The 22395-nt window shown below is 36.5% G+C and overlaps 1 protein-coding gene across 3 annotated transcripts in view; it reads right to left on the minus strand.

The window, feature by feature from the left end:
* Positions 1 to 10105: 10105 nt before the first annotated feature.
* The window catches only part of ELAVL1 (ELAV like RNA binding protein 1), a 69412-nt gene continuing 57122 nt past the window's right edge, over positions 10106 to 22395 (minus strand). For 2 of the 3 annotated variants that reach the window (XM_051972458.1, XM_051972456.1), the window contains 3 exons: positions 15151 to 15376; positions 14360 to 14425; positions 10106 to 11652 (listed from right to left, as the gene is read on the minus strand). In XM_051972458.1, the coding sequence (XP_051828418.1) occupies positions 11328 to 11652; positions 14360 to 14425; positions 15151 to 15376 (617 nt within the window). In that variant the 3' untranslated portion in view covers positions 10106 to 11327. The remainder of the gene's footprint in view (positions 11653 to 14359; positions 14426 to 15150; positions 15377 to 22395) is intronic. The other variant, XM_051972457.1, reaches the window with a different exon arrangement.

Genomic DNA, 22395 nt, shown 5'->3' on the forward strand with positions numbered 1-22395 from the left:
CAAAAAAAAAAAAAAAAAAAAGTCTTTCACCTGCCTGCCTTACAGATGATCTCCATGTCTGTATCTCTATTAGTGCCACTTGTGCATGAGACTTTGGTAGATGAATAAGCAAGAAAATAAGGTTTCTTAGCAGGAAATTTAATAGCTAGCTGTTAGCACCACCCCTTCCCTTGGCAAAGGCTTATATGGGCCAGACCTCAGAAAATGTGACAGTAGGAATTGGCATCTGTACCAAAAAAAAATGGGAAACGGGCTAGGAAAGGGTTTTTCTACCTCCTCCACTCTCCATTATGAACTAGCAGGAAATCAATGGGACAAAATGTGCCCAGCTTTTGGTGACTTAATTCCCTGATCGACCCTCAATAACAGTGGCAAGGATAGAGGTGGGCACAGTGCTGAGAAGAAAACAGCTGTTCTGAAATTTGCTTCATAGAAGCTGAGACATCACAAATTTTGAATTAAAGATGTTGAAAATTATCAAAGCATAGATTTTTTCTGTGGTATTTCTATTGGCCTTCATGGTTCAAGTCTTTTCCAAGTCTCACCACTTAGCAGTCACAGAAAATTCACAGCTTCCAAAAACCCTTTCAAGTCTGGGTATGGGGAGAAGGGTGGAAGAAGAATTCTGATTCATAGCATTTCACCTCCTGAGAAAGATACTATGGGAAAGAAGAATGGGCTCTTACATGCCCCACTTTTCACGTAGTAGGGAGTGACTCTGTCTTTCCCATCAGGCCACATCCCTCTTGTCCATCCTCTTAAGTTTTCCACTGGCCTGGCCCTGGCCTTTTATGATTCCAGAAGGAGGAGGAAGATGACAAGTGGATTCTGTGATGATTATATGACATGGCACCCTTGTTCCTTGGGCCAGCTTCAACCTCCCAATTCCAATGGGGAGAGAGGAACAGATGACTCCCAAGAAGAATTAGCAAAAGCCACGAAAACAAGAAAATGTCATGTTGTTAAATAATACCAACCGTTTCAGTGCTTCTAATCAAAGATAATTTTTATTTGATTCCTCAAATTTCCAATGTTTCTAATCATGTAAGACCGTTATTGCTGCAGTTATTAACTTCAGTGAGACAACTAGCCATGTTTCCTTTCTAGATTAGGCTGGAAACAACAATAATCCCATTGTCTTCCTTGATTTGGTATGAGAAGTTCTCATAATCTTACTTATTTCAAGTATGAAACTTAACAAATGTAGTCAATTCAAGCTAAGACTAGAGCTTAATTCATTGTTTTGTTTCGTTTTTTCAGGAAGTCATAAACTAGGCCTAGTCCTTCTTCTACAATAAGTTCAGGCATATAAACATAATGAACATAGGACCCATTAAATCTTTTTCAGGCCAAACAGGTCCAGTTGCTCAGGATTACTATCTTATCTTCTGAATTTTACCATATATTGGTGCAAAATAAAGCCTTTAATTCATGATAAGGTTGAGTCCATCCTGAGACAAAGGGCTTTTAAGGACCTTGGGCTTGGCAATGAAACCAAAGAAATGGGAATAAGCCTGCAAGGCCATCTGGTTCCTTCTTCTCAAAGCAAGAATCCCTGACAAATGGTCATCCACTTTATGACTTTCAATAATGAAGCACTTGCTATTCACACCAAGGCCATATGCTCAATCACTTGGACTATTTGAAAGATCTTAATGAGTAGAAATGTTCATGCCTGCCAGTTACACCCACTTGTTCAAAGAACTTAAGAGTTGGAAAGGAAACTATAGTGATCACCTAATTCAACCCCCAATTATTCAAGATAAGGAAATTACATTTAACAAATCTAATTCCTCTTCCACAGGTTGGATCGGAAAACTATTTTTCCTGGCCCCCTTTCTTCTTCCCCCCACATAGCTTCCCGCCTTCAAACTACATGTTCCCAATTCCTTCAATTGATCCTTATATGATAGGATTTCCAAAGCCTTCTTCAACTCAGCCAAGCCCAGCAGTTGTGCCTTGGTTATGTCATGACATAAAATAGTGTTAAATGTTACCTTGTTTCTTTCATCAAGTACCTCAATATTTATGTCATGAATGAGAAGTCACTGGTGATGATTTATTTAATTCATTATATTCATATATTTTATTCTCTTGGCTAACTATACCCGAGTAATCCCAATTATGACTTGTAGGTTGTCACTGTCAGTCTCCCAATTGATTGTACAGTGATGAGGTGCCTGACCTGGAAACAGGAAGGCTTGAGTACAAACTTGATCTCAGGTACTAGCAGTATCACCGTAGGCAAGTCACTTAACCTATATGCCTCAGTTTTCTCAACTGTAAAATGAGGATGAGAGTACCCATCTCCCAGGATTGTTGTGAGGATCAAATGAGACATTATTTATAAAATGCCTAACTCACTAAGTGCTACAGAAATATTTTTTCCCTTTCCCGTGCTGAATATACTTTCCTTGACACAATGGCTTGCCACTATCTTTCCTAAAATGTAGTGCTTGAGAGCTGAATGCTACAGAGGTTGTCAAAAATGAGTTTAGTGTAACTCTTCCAATACTCTTCCTTGAGGGTGCTACATCTGGTATAGGGTGCTCAGTTCTACGCACTACATTGTAGGATGGACAATGGCAAGTGGCCCCACAAAGAGATGAAAAAGATGGGGTCTCCTCCATCTGGAATGGTGTAGATGTGAAAGGACATGATCAAAGCATATAAAATCATGAAGTATATGTTAAAGTAAATATGGACTTGCCTGCCAAATTCCCAAGTACTAAGCTGAGACTACTCTTTGAACCTTAAGATTGAGAACAAGGACTATTTTCCATAGTAACTCAGAAAAATTTGGACCATTTAAAAAAAAATGAACAGGCTTTTAAATGCTGGGATTAATTTAATCATTAATGTTGTCAGGAGGAACAAATATCCCTACAGAACACTACTTGGAGTCTTTGATGATAATAGAATATGTGACTAGATGAACCATGACACTGTCCCACTATGCAAATTTCCTGTCTCCTTGACTACCTCTCCAACTTCCAATTTCCTCAGTCCCTAATTAGAGGGCTAAAGACAAGAGAGCTAAATAAATGACATGAGAACAACATCCTAGGCTACAGAGTTGAAGGTCAGTCATTCCATTCTTGAATGTTCTTCCAAAAATATTTTGAATGCCCCTGCAAGGTTCCTAATAAACATCATCCAGGCGCTACTTGAATACTTCTAATAACCTATTACATTCTTCCTGCACTCAACCTGTATCAGATGACTTCTGCAGGATTTAGCTCAACACCATATTTTAGGAAAGGAATTGGCAAATCAGAGAATGCCTAGGGAAGAAATATTTATATAGCACCTACTATGTGCCAGGCTCTGTGCTCTTCTTCATTCCACCCTGCCTTTTTTCTCTTCTGCCAGTTAACCTTTCACAATTCCTTAAAATAATACTAATTTAGAGTTTTTTCCCTCCCACTAAATGAAAGAAAGAGATTCTTTGCCTCAATTATTACCTAGCTTTAATCACTTAATGGGTTCAGCCTCAGTCAGATTGTTAGCTTAAAAAAGCCAAGCTCTCACCCTGCATCCAGGGTCAGCTCCACAGTTGTCCTGATCTATATCTGGCCACTGGAACCAGATGGCTCTGAAGGGTAAAGTGAGGCTGGTGAACTTGCACAGCCCTCCTTCATCTAAATCCAGTTCACTTGCATGTCAGGGTATCATCTCCCTGATGCAATGGTCCTCTTTGAGAAGGAAAGACAAACAAGATCAACTAATGTGTGGTTCTCCTGTGTTGCTTAGGAAGACGTTTAAAGGAATAAAATAATAAAAAGAGAAGCCTAAAACACACACACACACACACACACACACACACACACACACACACACACACACACACACACACACACACTCCTCGCTGTTTGTGCTGCTTCATTTATTCTCTTAACAAATTTTAAATACCTTAAAGGTCTCTGGCAGGTCAAGACTTTGTCCTCCAGGACCTAGCACACTACTCAAGACACATCAGGCAGGTAATAAATGTTTATATTATATCATAAAAGGTTCCAGAAAAACAATACCACCTTAACCTTCTTCCTTTCCCTTTTGATTATATAGGTCAAAGACCAACCAACTTCAAGGGAATCTCAATTTTCTTGAACATGACAGTGATATATAAATAACAACAACAATGAAGGAGTTCTAAGTTGAGCAGACAAAGCTAACTTTTCCTTATAGTAGTATTTGGTGAATACAAAGTTTGTTCTATACTGGCAGAATAAGCTAAGATTTGAAACGATCCAATATCTAAATCTAAGTTCTCTCCTCTTGTCTGTAGAGTTTTACTTCAATCATTTCCCCTCTTATCTGTTTTGTCTCTCTTCTTTTCAAACATGCAGACAATAAGGGAGTTAAATAAGAATGACATTAGTTTTGCCTTCTTTCTCCCACTTTCACCCCATAAATCATAGCTGCACAGTCAGAATTTTGTAATTGTTTTGGCTTACTTCATGAAAGCACCTCTTCCACATTTCCATATCATTAAAATCTAACTTGAAAAAATAATATATGAATTGAGGTTCATTAAGAGGAAATAGATTGGTTTTTGATTTTTACTTCTCTTCTAGGAATACCCTCAAAACATTCTAAGAAACAATGAATTTTTAAAAATAATTCTGAGAATGCCTGTAGGAAGAAAGCAGATTCCACAGATGCTCACTGTCTCAAAAGTAAAGGTTGCCAAAAGAGAAAGCTGTGAATAGTGGATAGTTGGTTCTGTTGAAATATACAATGGGCCCAAACCCTCAGGCAACTAGCGGGATCTCATCTACTTGGCAATTCCTTATTATTGGGCTAGATTCAGTGCCAAAATAGTTAAACTTCAATTGAAAGAGTTTTGACAGAATAGGAAGCCCATCAATCCTGAGGTAGATGAAGTTCAATAGAAAACACTCTTAACAAAACCACCACCAGGTTCAATCTCCTCTCAACGGCACAATGCATATTGATCAATTATGCATTTTCACCATTCTGTTTTCATTCAATAGATCAGAGACACAGAAAGCAGGCCAGTGGCTTGCTCAAGGGCACACACCAATCAGCCCCCAGAGCTGAACAACCCAAGATTTGCAAACCTAGAGGTCAAGAAGTGGACATTTTGAAGTTTTGCTTGGAGACAATTAAGAATCAAAAAAGACCAACTGGGGAGTCAAATGCTTGCCCCTAAGATCTGAACATACAAAGGACATTCCTGGTGCAGGTTTCCCATCCAGGTGCATCCTTTTCCTCCCTGAGGCAGTGCAGGCCCCGGGGCAGGTCCAACAGTGGTGGACACATTCCGGAGACATTTGGCACATCCTTTTAAGCAGTTGGACAGCTTCTCCATATCTGAAAAAGAGGGAAATAAACACAGAACTACAGCAAGACACACATAAAAGAGAAAGGAAAAACCAGTGACTTCAACATTCTACTAAAAGTCTGGTCAAGAGAAATTTAACATGTTTCCAATGAACCAAGTAAGTGTTCAGGAAGTGCTGGCTGATAAGGACGTTTTCTTGGGGTAAATAAATTACACTTTATTTACCATGTTAAAAAAAAAAATAGGAGCAGAGGAATGGCAAATGAAATGAATAGCTGCAAAGCTAAGCTCTGGCTCTGAGGGATGAGAGGAAACCTAGCCAATTAAAAAGGAAAAATTATGTTTTGCTGAAAGAGCTAAGAGGGTCTGAAACTACATAAATAAAGTAGGAAGGCAGGCCCAGGAATACCCAAAAGCACAGAATTGACAGTCATAGGGCCTGGGTTCTAGAATCCTGAGGTAAAGGGCCTTTTACAATCAGCAATGGATAAAAGAGCCTGGAAAGTAAACTTGTATTACAGGAGGAAGAAGTAAAAAGAACCATGTAAAAGAGTGTTTGGTATTAGGTAATTTCTGGGGTTTCAGGCATAAGCTTCTATAATTGCCAGAGGGACTTGAGCTGGAAAAAATTCTCAAGTCTACAAAATGCATTCCCCATGAAGAACAGAAATTTGATGAAAAGTACGTGAACATAATGCACATAAGACAACTTCACAAATGACATTCAAGACATGAGAGCATAATTTTTTCCTTCCCTCCCCTTTACAGTCTAAGACTTCAGTCTGAGCAACCCCTTGCCCAAAGATACAGCACCATTTGGTGGGGAGGAGAAAAGACATGCTTGCCTAAAAAGTATAAAATAAACCAATTGTATTATTATAATTTTAATTCCATTTCTACTGATTAAAAGTTACAAATGACCAGTTCCTAAACTATAACATGTCAGTTTTCCTGTTTTGTTTACAACTAAAAATATCACAAAATTCAAACTATAGGTTAACATGTGAGGCATTAACACATCCCTGATGCCTGTGAAAAGAATCAAGTATCTGCACAAATATAAGGTTGGATTCATAAAGAAAACCCCAAACCACAACATTGTACTTGAAAATAAGCATCAGCTTATCTTTGGAATTGAATTCAAATGTCTATATGACTGTGAACAAGTTTAATAAATTGTTTTGCATGTTTCCACTACATATAAAATCTATGTAATACATGTCAATATATCAATTTGGCATCTATAAAAACTCTGAAAATGATTCAAAAGTTTCATTCTTTTTGAGAAAGCCATCAACAAAAAAATAAGATTCACACTCGAGACTACATTTTAAAAAATGTTTCTTCTTTCAAAGCTTCTTTATTAATCTGAAATCTTCTTGATTATCAAAACCTAACTCTGATTTCTTTTAAAAAACACTAAAGATCTTTTAATCATATGAATAAAAAAGCAATGGGAAGATGGAGAACTCAGCAGTGCTTTTCTGAAAATCATAAAAACTAATTACAGAAGCATTCTCAAAAGAACACAATGGGATTCATTTTCTTTTAGACTTTTGGACAGCAATGTCATACTTTATTGAAAACAAACCCATGTAAAAACAAAGTTAAAATGAAAAAAAAATGGTACCTGAAAAATAAATTACTTTATATAAAACAAATCAATAACTTAAAACACACTAAATATACAAAATGTTTAACCATCTACTGTACAATATGGGAAACAATTGATAAAGCCTCCTGTCCCACAACAGATTACTTTGTAAGCGAAATGTTACATGTTAAAAGAGATGGAACCAATTTTTAAAAAAGACTTCAGGTCAAGATTTAAAGTACAGTACTATTCAAAGTTACTGGTCAAATCACCAATTATCCCAACTTAGGTGCTCAAAATGTCAAAAGTCATTTGCTTTTCAATGACCAAGCAAAATATTTAACTATGTCACTAAAGGGTGGCTTAGAAATAAGAAACAATCATTACAAGTCAAAGGAAAATCAAAGTTTTGAAATGGAAACCCCATAGGATTTCAAAGATTCTGGTGGTAGTTCATCTACTCTATCATTATTAAAATGGCTCATGAATTACAAACTCCACTCAACAGAAAACAAAAACAAAAACAAAAAACAACAAAAAACAAAACAAAACAACAACAAAAAAAAAAAAAACCACAATAAAACAAACCAAAAAGTTTCCTTCTGTGCTGCCTGTCAATCTTTAGGAAGTATGGTAGCCTGTAGCCTGGAAGTGCCAGCAGCAGGGCCACAGGGAATATGGATGCCATATCTTACAAATCACACTGGGTTGGGAGGGAAGGGGCTGTATTTCAAAGAGCAGAACAGTTTTATCCAGTACATTGGCATTTGGTTTATGGAAAAGGGGTTGGAGGAGAAGGGGAATATGTCCTTACCATGTTACTTTCACACAAATGGTACAAAAGTATACCAAAACAAAATAATGCTGCATTTGATATGAAATCAAAACAACTTGAGTAATGTTCATTTCAATGTCCAAATCTGACAACTGTGCTGAGTCTAAACCAAGCAATTTCAACACAGAATATGCAAGTAACCACAGCTGCTTAGCTATAAGTCAACTATACTGGTCTTTGGGTCCTAGGCTTTCCCAACATTGAGAGAGCAAGTGCAGATCTACAAACATTAAGTAAGGCACCTGCCTTCAGATTAGGAAAAATCTCATTTTCTGGAAGCAGATAAGGCTTAGCCAGACCCAGTATCAATTTCATAAAAACATTCTAGATCTGCTTTAATAGTGTACTTGTTAGACAAATGGAAAGAAAGGACAGATGCCCTTGGGTGTGAAATCAGAAAGAACTTCCTATTAAGAGGTAGAATTAGCACACAGAAAACCCTCTCTGGAGGGGACATGGTATTTTACAATGAGGAATAAATTTAAGGCAAAGCTGCAGGGGCAGAATCAACAATGTTAACTTAATTTTTTAAAATTACCACAATTTAAGTATTGTTTAGCAAATAATTATCAGGAGGTCTAATTGATAAGCAAAGGGAAAATCAGAAACTAAAAGATAACTGAATCAAATCAAAATACCTCAAATATTTGCAAAAGTATACTTTCTAAATTAATACTGTCTACTCAATTCTTTTCATTAAGTTATTTTAAATAAGGAATTTTTGGGAAAACAGGAACTTTCAGAAATAAGTAGAGTCTTCATCTTTTTCAACATGAGTAGGATCAGACTTTTTAAGCAGTTTGGGAAAAGGACTCCTTTAGTAATATGACTTATTTTAAAACATGTGAGTGCTCCCTTTTAGGAACAAATCTGACAATCTCGTTCAGGTTGAATTAACCTACTAAATGTTCCTACCACAGCAGAGCAGCTGGAGCAACTATCAGGACGGTGGATTGCTTTCCAGAAGTAATATATCAACGGCTAAAACTTTTCACATTCCTGCAAATGTTCCTGGAGAAGCACTTGGGACGGACCTCTGTTGACAAATGTGTTCAAACCCATTGGGCCCCAAGTACCAGAAAAATGTCAGGTGATAGATATATCAAAAGCCCAAATACCTCTATATTTTTTTTCCATTAGTCCCAGGGTCTGAAGAACCAAGCTGAATCAAAGGAAAAGAGAATAAAGACGTGGCGAAGATGCCATCATCATTTGCAAAGTATATGATTTAGAGTAGAATTCTCTTAATAAGTTAAGCACTAGCCAAAGCTGGCAGCAAACTTTAAATATAGTAGCTTCAAAGCAAGATTCAGAACCACAAATCATGTCTTCATCCAGAAGACTTAAGAGAAAAGTTTTGAATGCTGCCATGACAAAAAAAAAAAAAAGTATTATTTTCTCAAAGAACACACTGACTCAAAATACAAAAATTCTCCACAGCAAGACCACAGTGACTACCTTTCCATTTACTCCAGCAATAGGCACTGTTTCTAGAACAGAACAGAAGCTACACTTTCCCCATCCTCCCTCCACCCCCCACCCTCCATTTAAAACAAAGCAAATGGAACAAAGACCACAAACCCTTGACATAAAAAGAGGCTACATTCCTTTGGAGTTTGTTACTTCTGAGGATAAGGTGGATCCTGGGCAGTGTCTGGCTAGCTCTCAAGGCCAAGCCTTGGTACCAATCTTTTATCATGTGTAAAAAGTTAAAAAAAAAAAAAAGAAGAAGAAGAAAAAGAAAAAGAAAAAGAAACCTTTTTAAAAGTTGTGAAGCAAATACAAACAAGTGGTGGGAACTCAATATTTTGGAAGCACTAAGTGAATGGAAAGCAGTTAAGAGGCCAACCATCCAAATGCTTTTGAAAATAGTGAACTGCATTGGGGGAAGGTGATACCTATTGCCTAATTTGTCCTTTTAAAAAAATAAATAAATCAGTAATTCCATTATACCAATAACTAAAAATCATCATCTTTACATAGTTCCATTTCATGTCATAGTTATAAATTGTTGGTCCTAAGTAGTTCCTTTTTTTTTTTTTTTTTTTTTTTTTGTCTCTCTGTACATCAGTTATATAAAAATCAGATCAGGTTCTTGAAACAGCTTCTCGGAGTTCTCTCTTCCTGCGTGCTACCAGCCTATCTGCCTACTGTGGTCCCTTTCTATAACTGTCTACCAACACCTGTAGGTTTACAAAAGAATCAGTCTGAGATGATACAGTTTATACTGCCACCACAGATATGTCAAGGCTTTTTCTTGAGGCCAGTAAACTCTCCTTAAGACCTGACAATTCTCCCTGAATGTTGGACCTTTTGTACAATACCTATCCAAAACAAAAGAAAATTGAAAATAAAAAACAAAACAAAATTTGAGCAAAACAAAATCAAATTTAATGGTCTTAAATGCAAAAGTAAAAACAAACAAAAAACACAAAAAAGCAAAAGAAAATTTAACAGAAACAGAACAAACCCAAAATAGTCAAGGCAGCATGAAGAAAACTTTGGGGGTTAATCTTTAAAACTACAAATTAAAGTCTTCTTGTTAATAGATAACTGGCAAGAAATAAGTACTTTTCTGCTGAGTGTTCATATGAAAGCAAATTTTCAAAACAAAACCCTACTAAGATAGAAAAAGAATCTAGCGCTCACAAGAAGGGATGCGAGAAATACAATGCTCAAATGTTTATGTGTTATTACAAAATAGAGCTATCCTTGTGAATTTCAACTAGGTTGAATGATATTTGAATCTGCAAAGTTCTCTCAAAAGATAATGTACCAGGATGTAGTGCACCAGGCATACGCTATTTGGACAAAAGATTCAGGATGTCAAAGGAGCAACATATGTTCACACTGTTTTGGAGATTAAATTTGACTCTGGAATCTTCTTGGAGTTTCTTTGAAACTCTTTGGTCCATTCCTACTCAAACTTGGGCTTCTGAAAAATCTTTGTACTTTAATTTCGACAGCTTGGCCACGGCTCAGCGTGCAACTTACCTCCCCAATGGTGTTAAAAGTCAGGCAGGCATGCTACTACTTACAAGACCACTTTAAAAAAAAAAAAAAACTGAAGATTAAGTCAACAGAAAAATGGCAATGAAAACTGCTTCAGAAAAGCAATTTACTGTCAACTAAGGCGTCAATCATTTAAAATGCTTAAGCTATTGAGAAAAAGCACACTCAGCGTCAGTCTAACATCTTTAGTTTAACAACTAAGAAGAAAAAGAATTGTTTTTCCAGTTTGTGGAAACACTAAATGAAACAAATGTTAGACAGTCTTATAAGTTAAAGCATGCTTCAATTTTACCACCATCCAGAGGGGCTGGTTAGTTAATGCAGTCTACTAAGATTTCTGTTTCATATATATTTTAAAGGAAATAACTTAAGAAACGTAAAATTGGTCTAACATTGTGGGATCTCAAACATTTGAACATGTCAGTTGCATCCCAGAGTATAAAAAACCTTTTCATTTCTCATTTAGACTAAGACAAACACATGAAAATTGGCGCAAAATGAGTTTTACACTAACAAAAAAAATGCTTCAACTGGTGTCACTCTGAGTGAGCTATTCCGTACCAAACAGCGGGAGCGAGTTATTTGTGGGCCTTGTTGGTTTTGAAGGAAACCTGCAAGATTTTGTCCCCCAGGCGGTAGCCATTGAGACTTGCTATGGCCATGGCGGCTTCTTCATAGTTTGTCATGGTCACAAAACCAAAACCTTTGCACTTGTTGGTGTTGAAATCGCGAATAACTTTCACATTGGTAACCGCACCAAAGGGGCCAAACATCTGCCAGAGGATTCCCTCATCAGCATCTTGACCAAGGTTGTAGATGAAGATGCACCAGCCAGAAGATGCGTTTCCTGGGACATTTACACCAGAAAGCCCAGTCATGTGATCTACACCCATAGGGGAGAACCTAGCAAATAAAAAGCACAATATTCATGTAAAATTTCAATTCAATCAAATGAATCAACATGGAAGAAAAACAACTGAAGATAGATAAAAACTCTCAAAAAAACCACCAGTGGAGGCAGTTTGTGGGCCCCTTTCCTCACATTCCCTCTTCCCCCAAACAAAAATAAAAGTAACAGTGGTATGACTGCTCAATACTACAGGTGGTGAAAAAGATGGAAACTTAAATATCATCAGGGAACAATAGCAACTTACATACTTAAACTAAGAAGTATTGGGCAATGAGCAGAAGTCACAAGAGATGGTAGAATTGCTGACCCCAGTTAACCAAGGCTAAGATGGAGATATACTGATCCCTTTGAAAAACTAAATCTGGGGCCATAAAATGATTTCTCCTCCCAAGGCAAGCCATATTTGCTCTCTAGCTTTCTGCATCTTAACTTTTGGAGCATGGAGCATGGAAATGTAGGTTCCTTGATCTAACAGATTTCAATATCTTTAGAAACCCTTTTCTGGTAACATTATGAACTCTCTTAATGGGAAGAAAGAATGGGGAGACTGGTTTACTTCTGTCCCTTTCTCCCTATCATAACTGTTCTTTCCTTTAGAATCTCTAGAAGATCAATGGAAAAAGAGTTCTGAGTTTATCTCTTCTGAAAGCACCCTTTTCTCCTGAAGGATCTATGGCACCAGCCAGGATAACTGGATAACTTAGCACAGGGAAATCTTCAATGAGCAGAAGTGATCAAGATGTACCTGCTGGTAAAATAGAACAATAGACCAGGTAATTCAACTGAGGTCTTTATAACCCAAATGACTGTGTCCCCCATTGGGACCTGAGACCTAGTAGAATAGCAACATCACTGGTTGAGATCCCACAGCATTAGTACCTGTAAATCACCTTTTCCAAAATGACACTTCTACAAATAATTACTTGTAGAAGTATAGATCACAGGATCCATTCTACCCAAGGGATGTCATACAATTTTAAAAGATTCAGTCTTGGAAAAAGCTTAAGACTGCTGAAACATGAAATAGAACTGAAAAACCTGAAATATACTCTGGAGATGGCCATTAATTCTACTGGTCTAAATGACTTAAAGTAAACAAATTTAAAGACTGGATTCAGACCGTAATGGGTAATAGTTAGCAGATCCAACATATATGCTTGTCCAAGTATGGAGCATGCTATGTCTTGAAAGATCATTAAAATATTATTGGGTAATATGGGGGATAAGACTATAAAACAATGAAAGGGACATTATTATCTCTGTGCTACTTCCATGAAATATATTTTTCAAAGAGGCCTATTTTAAAAAAATAGTCAGAAGCTGAAATATACAAAATGGCCACAATTTTAAACCCTGAGACAACTGTTTAGTCCTGAACATGTAAACATTTGAGCTGACATGATAAACTAGTAGGACTCTCTTTTAAGGAATTTCAAAGCTATCTGGGAAAACAATTAGCTAATGCCATCATTACTGAGAAAAGGTGTACAATTTCAAATACACAAACTTTTGCTAAAGTGTTTTCTTTTTAACTAAAAACAGGGTCCTACTTGCATTGTAAAATATTCCCAGAAGCAGCTGCTCCCCCAATCAATATGGAGATAACTCCTAATATGAATAAAATAAATGGAGCCAAAATTTCATATGACTTTTGCTACACTAAAAAAATATCTCTGAGCTACTATTTCAGTCATATTTTATTTACATTTTTGTGATTTGAAATTCTGGTCAGTGGATTTCTATTTTGCCAATCACAGCTGATTTATTTTACATCAACAGTCATAAAGAAAGAACCTATTTCCTATTTTTTTTTGTTTTAATAAGATTCAAAAACTTTTCTTTCTTATGAAGACTTTTTCCTGAAGTAATCACCACATTTAATACTGAATTATTTTGTGGACTCTCTTCCTTCTTTGTTAACTAACCTCTTTTTCCTTTCATCTCTGATTATTCTTCCCTTCCTCCTTTTCATTTTCATCTTTTAGGCTGTGTGTGTGTGTGTGTGTGTGTGTGTGTGTGTGTGTGTGCTATTCTCTGTTAGCTGCTCAAGCTTTTTTGCTCCTGTCTGAAATTTTGGTTCTTCTCTGTTTTCCTTCTTTTCTTTCTATCTCTTTAGATAAAGGCTCCCATTCTTTTCATCCATTCTTTCCTTGTTCTTTTGCTCCATTACTTGATTGTTTATTACTTAGCAGTTACTCTATACTCACCACCAATCAAGAGAGATAATCTGACTTAGTGGAAAGAGCACTGCTGCCCTTGGGGCCAGAAATCCTGGGTTTAAATTCTACTTCTGACATTGCTTAGCTTTGAGGCCTTGGACAATACCTACTCATCAATAAATGAGGATATTATATCTAACCCCACATTTCCTACATAAGTGGATATGAGGAAAGCACTTTGCAAATCTGAAAAGTGCCAGAGAAGTGGGAGCTGTGATAGCTGCATTATGATTTTCAAGGAGCATCCAGTTTACTTCTTAATAATAAAAGAAAAAAAAGACCCTTCAATGATTTGCCTTTAAATTAGCAGAGCCATGTAAAAAGAGGTCAGATAACTCATTTGCAGCATAGGGTATTGGGAGGTATGGAGTACTAAACTTTCATCAGGCCTTGGAAAACAAATTTCACCTGTGGGATTGAACAAGTCCTTCTGACCTGATTTCTCAAACACAAAGATGAGGATATCTGATGAGAAACGTACTTCTGGTATTTACAGTCATGAAGAAAAATCCTCAGCCCGCTAGGGAGATCAGTCAACATGCCATTTCTGTTTAACAGAAAAAGAGGCTCAGAAAGTTGTGACCTGCCTCAAGGTGGGCAGCAAGGCAGCAGCAGCAAAGCCAACTTTGAAATTCCAGTTCTGCATCTACTCTGTAGTAGTCTACCAAATAGGGACAGCTTCCTGACAAAGGGGACCACTATTACTGGGGCATTTTCAAGCTGGAAAAAACCAAGTTCCCTGCATCTATTATTGCTCACATTTGAAAAAAGAGTTTTAAAATAGAGCATATAAAAGATAGGTTTGCCCTAGAGCTGTTGGTCAAATATCTAGCAGGGTGTTTGGAAATTTTGTAAAACAGAATCCCATCCCAACTATGCCTGCTGATTTCCCTGTGGGTGGGCTGCTTCAGCTTATTTTTTGATTCTCATTTAACTAGAGACTCTGAGTTCAAGCACTTTACAATTCACTCTACATAGCAGGGATCTTGCCCATTTTCCACCCCCTCCCCTTTGATTCCAGCTCAAGAAGACACCACTATGGAAATCAGCGTTTTCATAAAGATACATTTTTAGTTTGGGGCGAGGGAAGTATTCCAATACAACATATCAGTTTTGAACAATTTCATTTTAGCAATAGTTCTCATATAACTGATGCACACACCAGGACAAAGCTATTTACAGCTTTAAAAATGCAGCTCGGGTCCTAAATGGAAATGGATTGGGGTAAGAGTTTCAGCAGAGACCTGAAGTGAATTAGTCCTCCTGACCCACCTGAATCTTTGTGCCTGATGATGAACTGGCCCTCCAAATCGTCTAGCTGGTGAGTGATACAGCTGAGAGAGCAGCGCCACATTTTTATTCTGGTTAGGGTTGGCTGCAAACTTCACTGTTATGGGTTCGGAAGAACCTGGGGGTTTATGGCCATTGAAACTGGTAATTGCCTCTTCTGCTTCTGATCTTTTGTCAAACCGGATAAATGCAACCCCTCTGGACAAACCTTTTTAACAAACCAATAAAAATGCAGTTAGGGAAAAATGCATGCACTTTTGAAATTGAAAAACAAAAGTCAAACTCTTCCACAGCCTAACTAGTTTATATTGATAATTTGGGAGATGGGATAAATTAACAATAAACTAAAATATGAAAACAAATTAACTTATTTTTCTCAAACAATTCACCAAGTGACTATTCGCCTTAATAACAGAAAACTGAGTGGTGTCATTCAGCCTAAATGACTATTCCAAGACATAGGAAGTACTGTGGCAAATCACATTTTGAGGAACAATATTCCAAAATAATTGACAAAAAGTCTTATTCAATTCAAAAGCAATATGAAAAAGGATATTCTATGACAGACTTTCTTATTGCTGCCAAAACAAAGTGCACAAGATGCTTTTATATTTAAAGACTAAATGTGTTTACAACTGTAGATTATCTAAGCCAACTAGGTACCTTTCTCTCTTCCCTAGTCTCCCCACCCAAAACAAAAAAACAAATTACATAAGCAAGGACAATACAGCATTATGGATAGAAATCCCTACCCTCTTGTTATTAGAAAAGTGACCTAGAGATGTACACACACTACCTCACAAGATGCTTTTTTGCCTCTCTAGTTTAGGGCCTCACCAACTAAAACAGGTTATCACTACTTTTAGTCAAGGTTTAATTTGGAGCTACTTCCAAATAACTTTATTCTCTGCTTCTGAATATAGACTTCCACTAACTATCACTCTAATACTTCCCTATGAGAAACAGAGAACATTGTCCCTTGAGGACTAAACATAGAATTTATTTTCTCTTTGCCTTGTCTTCCTCTATCATCTCCAATAAGATCGATTCCCGGTGATTTTTGCACAGAAGTTCCCTTCCTTTAAATGAAGAGCAATAGTGCTGGAAAAAAAATAGACACAAGGTCCACTTGCTCAGCAGAAGTAGCATTTTACTTATGTTCCAGAAAGGCTAGAGAAAGGTTCCTGCTAAAGAGCAGACAGCTAAGATGTTTCAAAGCTACAGTTTTTGAAACAAGTCCATGAAATTCTGGGAAGACAAAAATCTATCACTCCTAGTAAAGAATACTAGCCAAGTAAGCAAAATCAACAGTCTTCATTAACATCATTTAATAGACAGTTACACCTTATTGGTCAGGCATCACTGAGAAACCAGAAATTCCATATTTGTGAATTTTCCAGAGAACTACACTTCAATCACTTAAGGTCAAAAATTTTTCACAATAATCACAGTTGATGTAAACGCCTTGAAACTATCACCTAGTTCCCCATCTGTTTTTAAAAACAGTAACCATTATTTTGAGAAATGGGCAGGAGGTGCGTAGCTCTATTCTCAGTGATTGTTGTTTAGGCTACTGACCTGGAACCACGTAGTTGCTGTCAGATATCTGTAGAGCTACAAAGAGGTGGGCTACAACAGAAATGCCCTCATGGCCTTCTGAGGACTAATAAGGCTATTTGTCATCCCCCCAATAGCAAATGGTCCCAGATTTCTGTACCTGAATTTCCATGCCTGTGTTTTAAAGACATTTTTTTTGCTGTCAATTCTCCCTTTCATGCTGCTTTTATTGTGTGCTTCTAAGTAGTACTATTTCTCTCCCCCCTCTTTCAAACACTCCCCTCTCCCACCCAAACATATCCATCTCTCACCTGCCATGGGCCAGGAAATTAGATGACCAATCTCATTAGAACTGCCACCATTGGACTAATCACTAAAATCAATGCCCTCTGTTTGGACAATGATTCAATCCATGCAATGCATCTGAACATATCAAAGGATGTTTCTTTGCCTTAGATTTCTTCAGGCTGGTGGTATTCTGAGACTACAACTCTTGCCTCTAATTTGTCCCTAAAATTAGAACAATCCACCCTACACTCAAGAATTATCAGAAATACCTTCATAGTTCTCAAAAGACCACTTACCAGCCCTGTTCCTATTAGTAAACAGCTTCTGAATTTTGATCTCCCTACATCTTCTATTACTGATCAATTAGGGTATGGAATTCAAGGAGTCAGTCTTCCTGATTTCTACTCTCTTAGTTTATCCTAAATGACCTTGAAATCATTTACATGCCTGATAATACATTCACAGAGTGAATCCTTAACAGCATTATGAAAAATTTTGAAAAAAGATACTTAAGGGTGACTGATAGCAATAATAAGATAGAAGAAAATAGAAAGTATAAAAAGACAGTAAGTTGGGTATGTAAAAGAGGAAACAAAACTGAGTTAAGAATTCAGGCAAAGAAAATACATAGAGAACTGATTCAAATTTATAAGAAATCAAGCCATTCTCCAATTGATAAATGGTCAAAGGATATGAACAGACAATTTTCAGATGATGAAATTGAAACTATTTCTACTCATATGAAAGAGTGTTCCAAATCACTATTAATCAGAGAAATGCAAATTAAGACAACTCTGAGATACCACTACACACCTGTCAGATTGGCTAAGATGACAGGAAAAAATAATGATGAATGTTGGAGGGGATGCGGGAAAACTGGGACATTGATGCATTGTTGGTGGAGTTGTGAACGAATCCAACCATTCTGGAGAGCAATCTGGAATTATGCCCAAAAAGTTATCAAACTGTGCATACCCTTTGATCCAGCAGTGTTACTTCTGGGCTTATATCCCAAAGAAATACTAAAGAAGGGAAAGGGACCTGTATGTGCCAAAATGTTTGTGGCAGCCCTGTTTGTAGTGGCTAGAAACTGGAAATTGAATGGATGCCCATCAATTGGAGAATGGCTGGGTAAATTGTGGTATATGAATGTTATGGAATATTATTGTTCTGTAAGAAATGACCAGCAGGATCAATACAGAGAGGACTGGTGAGACTTACATGAAGTGATGCTAAGTGAAATGAGCAGAACCAGGAGATCATTATACACTTTGACAATGATATTGCATGAGGATGTATTCTGATGGAAGTGGATTTCTTTGACAAAGAGACCTAACTCAGTTTCAATTGATAAATGATGGATAGAAGCAGCTACATCCAAAGAAAGAACAGGGAAATGAATGTGAACTATTTGCATTTTTGTTTTTCTTCCCAGATTATTTTTACCTTCTGAATCCAATTTTCCCTGTGCAACAAGAGAACTGTTTGGTTCTGCAAACATATATTGTATCTAGGATATACTGCAACATATCTAACATATATAGGACTGCTTGCCATCTAGGGGAGGGGGTGGAGGGAGGGAGGGGAAAAATCGGAACAGAAACGAGTGCAAGGGATAATGTTGTAAAAAAATTACCCTGGCATGGATTCTGTCAATATAAAGTAATTACAAAATAAAATAAAATATATATATAAAAAATAAAAAGAATTCAGGCAAAGGAATAATGTATTTACTGAAACCTGGAGGCAAGGTAAAAGAAAGTGAATAAGCTTATTAAAACTTAAGAAAGAAGAGTTTGAATTTGATAGAGAAATCCTACAGGCATGCTCTTGAATTCCCAGTTCTTGAACTGGGAATTTAATAAGTCTTCACCCTGACTGCCACTTTGCCATCCCCTAAATAAGATCATGTTTTCTCACCACACTCCTCCTCCAACATATAACATTTTTCTTTTTTGTCATCTTTGTCAATCTGACAGATATAAGGTGGAATCTCAAAGTGCTTTAATGGGCCCAGAAATTTGGGGCATTTTTCCACATGATTATTGATAATCTGGGTTTCTTTCCAGAACTATTTATTCATATCCTTAGTCAAATTATCAACTGAGAAATGACATTTATTCTTATAAATTTGAATCAGTTTTTTATTTCTCTTGGAAAGAAAACCTCTAACAGAGAAACTTGCTTCTTATTTGTAAGGATTTTCCTCCCTCTTTTTTTTCCAATGGGATGGGGATAAGAGAGAGAAAATAGTTTTGTTAATAAAAAAAATTTTTTTTCAAGGACTCAGATGTGTGTTGGCAAATGCTACAGATTTTCTACAAATGTGGAATGTTTCATGCACTTTCAAATTAGGTCACTGCATTATCAATTTTATTAAGTAACAAGAGATCTGTCAGAGTAGAAATAATCTGAAAAATATTCATAATATAAAAAACAAAATACATCAATAAAACTTTTTTCTTTTTTTTGTTTGTTTGCTGAGGCAAATGGAGTTAAGTGACTTGCCCAGGGTCACGCAGCTAGGAAGTGTTAAGTGTCTGAGACCAGATTTGAACTCAGGTTCTCCTGACTTTAGGGCAAGTCCTCTATCCATTGTGCCACCTAGCTGCCCCACACTTTTTTTTTTTTTTTTAAAGGAACACGAAACCAAATTTTAAATGTTCCCATAGAAGATTTTTTCCATATAGCCACTCAGAAACATTCTCTTACCAAGGTACAAATGAGACTTTTTTTGAAACTAAGTCCCAATGAATGAAATGGTTACTTTCCCCAGAAAATATTTCCAAACTTCCTTAAATAGGAAATTCATCTCACTATAGAACATCAGAAGTGTAAAAGAAGACAGACAGCTATGGGATACTCACCTTATGTTGGAAACTTTTCTTATTAGATTAGATTCATGTCTATTTAAGCAGAACTTAAAAACTATTCAAAATATTCAAAATCAATCATCTCGCAAGCCAATAGCAACTGCATGAGAACTCTTCTAACTTAGAAAACTTTGTAACAATTACAAAAAAGCCAGTACCATTAATTTCCTAGGAAAAAAATATTAGGGAACAAGCTCATTCCCTAGAAAAAATAATAGGGAAAAAGTTTTTCAAAACAAAAGGATCATTACAAATATACATATATAACTTTTCACCTATATGTATTAAGTTTGAAATAACATTACAAATGATAATTACATTAGGTTTTCTGGAAATTTTGAAAGAGAACTTTAATTGACGAAAAAATTTCTAGAAAGATCAATTTTAAGTTATTTCTTTAATTAGAAATACATCTACTCATAAGAGACCTTATTTTAGAATTAAACTCTATTTCTGAGAATTAAAAGTACCAAATAGTATGAAATTTACATGTTATACACATAGTATAAAAATTAAGGACAATATTATAAAAATTCCACCAGATCTGGTTATTAGGCGTTTTCAATACAATTTTCCAAAATATAAATCTTTTAATATTAAGAAATATATCAAAAAAAGCACAAAAGACAGAATTTTAGTTTCCAACTGATATGTTTTTAAACATCCTCCATCACCCCTTCTCATCACTTAACTTATAGTGCAATAAACCTTCCCTCTATATATCAGTAGTCAGATTTTTGGCCACTTAGTAGCAAGAAATCCTGCAGGGGTCATTCGAAACAAATCTTCTATTAACAAGGAGCAAGTACCAATCAGCCAAACCCAATCTCCCCTCCAACTACAATCTCCTTTGGAAGTACAAGAGACAAAGCAGGTTTGGAAATGATCTATTCTATCTTCAATTTTTATTCACATGGCTGTTTCCATTAAAAAAAGAAATAACTATAGTATAAAAATGGGAGAGAAGAAAGAAGAAACAACAGAGAATGAGAGATATTAATAATACCTTCCAGTGCCACAGCATGGCTACTATTTTTCAGAACTCCTTTCTTAGTTACCCTTTAATTATTCCAATTAAACTTTCCCCTTTCCTATCTCTTTGATCCATCCTGTATTCTCTTTTAAAAATTGTTGACTCCTAACCCCAAAACCAAAAGAAGGAAATATTTTGTATCATTGCTAATAATTGCCATTGTCATTGCTTTTACTCACCTGAAGTAGCAGGCTTTTGACCTTATCACTCTAACAAAACTACTCTCTTGAAAGTTACCAGTGATCTCTTAGTTGTCATATTCAATGGCCTTTCCTTAATCATCATTCTCTGCATCTTTAGACACTGGATCACTTTCTTTTACTCAATACTTTCCTGTTCCTAGGTTTTTGAGACACCATTCTCAACTATCTCACCATTCTTCTATCTTCTTTGTTGCCTTCTTCTTCTAGCTCATTTCCTTTAACCACAGGTGGCCCTCAGGGTTCTGTTTTGGATTTTTTTCAATTCTCTTTCTATCTGACTTCAATGGATAATCTCTTGAGCTTCTATGTATACACAATTCTCAAATCTATCTGTTGCGTCCAATCCCTCTGTTAGCATCCAAACTCAAATCTCCATCTGGCTTTCAGATAGTTTGAGCTAGATATCCAGGAGACAACAATATTAATATGTCTAAAATGAAACTCATTGTTTTCCCCCCTAAAATTCTCCCTTGCTTCCATTTTTCCTATTACTAGAGAGGGTAACACCCTCCTCCCAGTCCCTCAAACTTACAATCTAGGAGTCATCCTATAGTTCACTATATCTCCCCCTCCTTATCCCCCCATAACCAATCTTTTGCCAAGGTCTGTCAGTTTCACCTTTACAATATCTCTTGAGTATGGCCCCTTTTTTCCTGACTCTTATACCATCCTGGTGTAGACCTTCATTATTTCATGCCTAAACTACTGCAAACCCTAACCTCTATTCAACAAACTCCAGTGGCTTCCTACTGCTTCCAGAATAAAAAAAAAATGCTCTCTTTGGCATTCAAAGCCCTTCATAACCTAGTCCTCTCCTACCATCCCCAAACCATACTCTTTGATCCTGTAACACAGGTCTCCTGGCTATTCCATGAACAAGTCCCTCCATCTCTCAACTCTGGGCATTTTCTCTGGCTGCCCTCATGTCTGCAACACTTTCTCTTATCCACTCTGACTTCTGATTTCCCTTTTAAGTTCCCACTAAAATCCCACTTTCTACAGGAAGCCTTCTTCAATCCCTCTTAATTCCAGTGTCTTTCTTCTGTTAACTATTTCCTATATATATTGTATATAAGCTTGGTTTGTATATATTTATTTGCATTCTATGCCCCCCATTAGATTGTAAGTTCCTTGAAAGCAGGGACTGCCTTTTGTCTTTTTTTGTATTTTCAGCACTTAGCACAGTCCCCAGCACAAAGTAAGTATTATATGATAAACTAACAAGGATTAAGGGAAGAATTTAAGTCTTCTATTAGAAGACTAAAGTGCAAAT

The sequence above is a fragment of the Antechinus flavipes genome, chromosome 1 (genome assembly GCF_016432865.1).
Source record: "Antechinus flavipes isolate AdamAnt ecotype Samford, QLD, Australia chromosome 1, AdamAnt_v2, whole genome shotgun sequence".
Taxonomy (NCBI): Eukaryota; Metazoa; Chordata; class Mammalia; order Dasyuromorphia; family Dasyuridae; genus Antechinus; species Antechinus flavipes.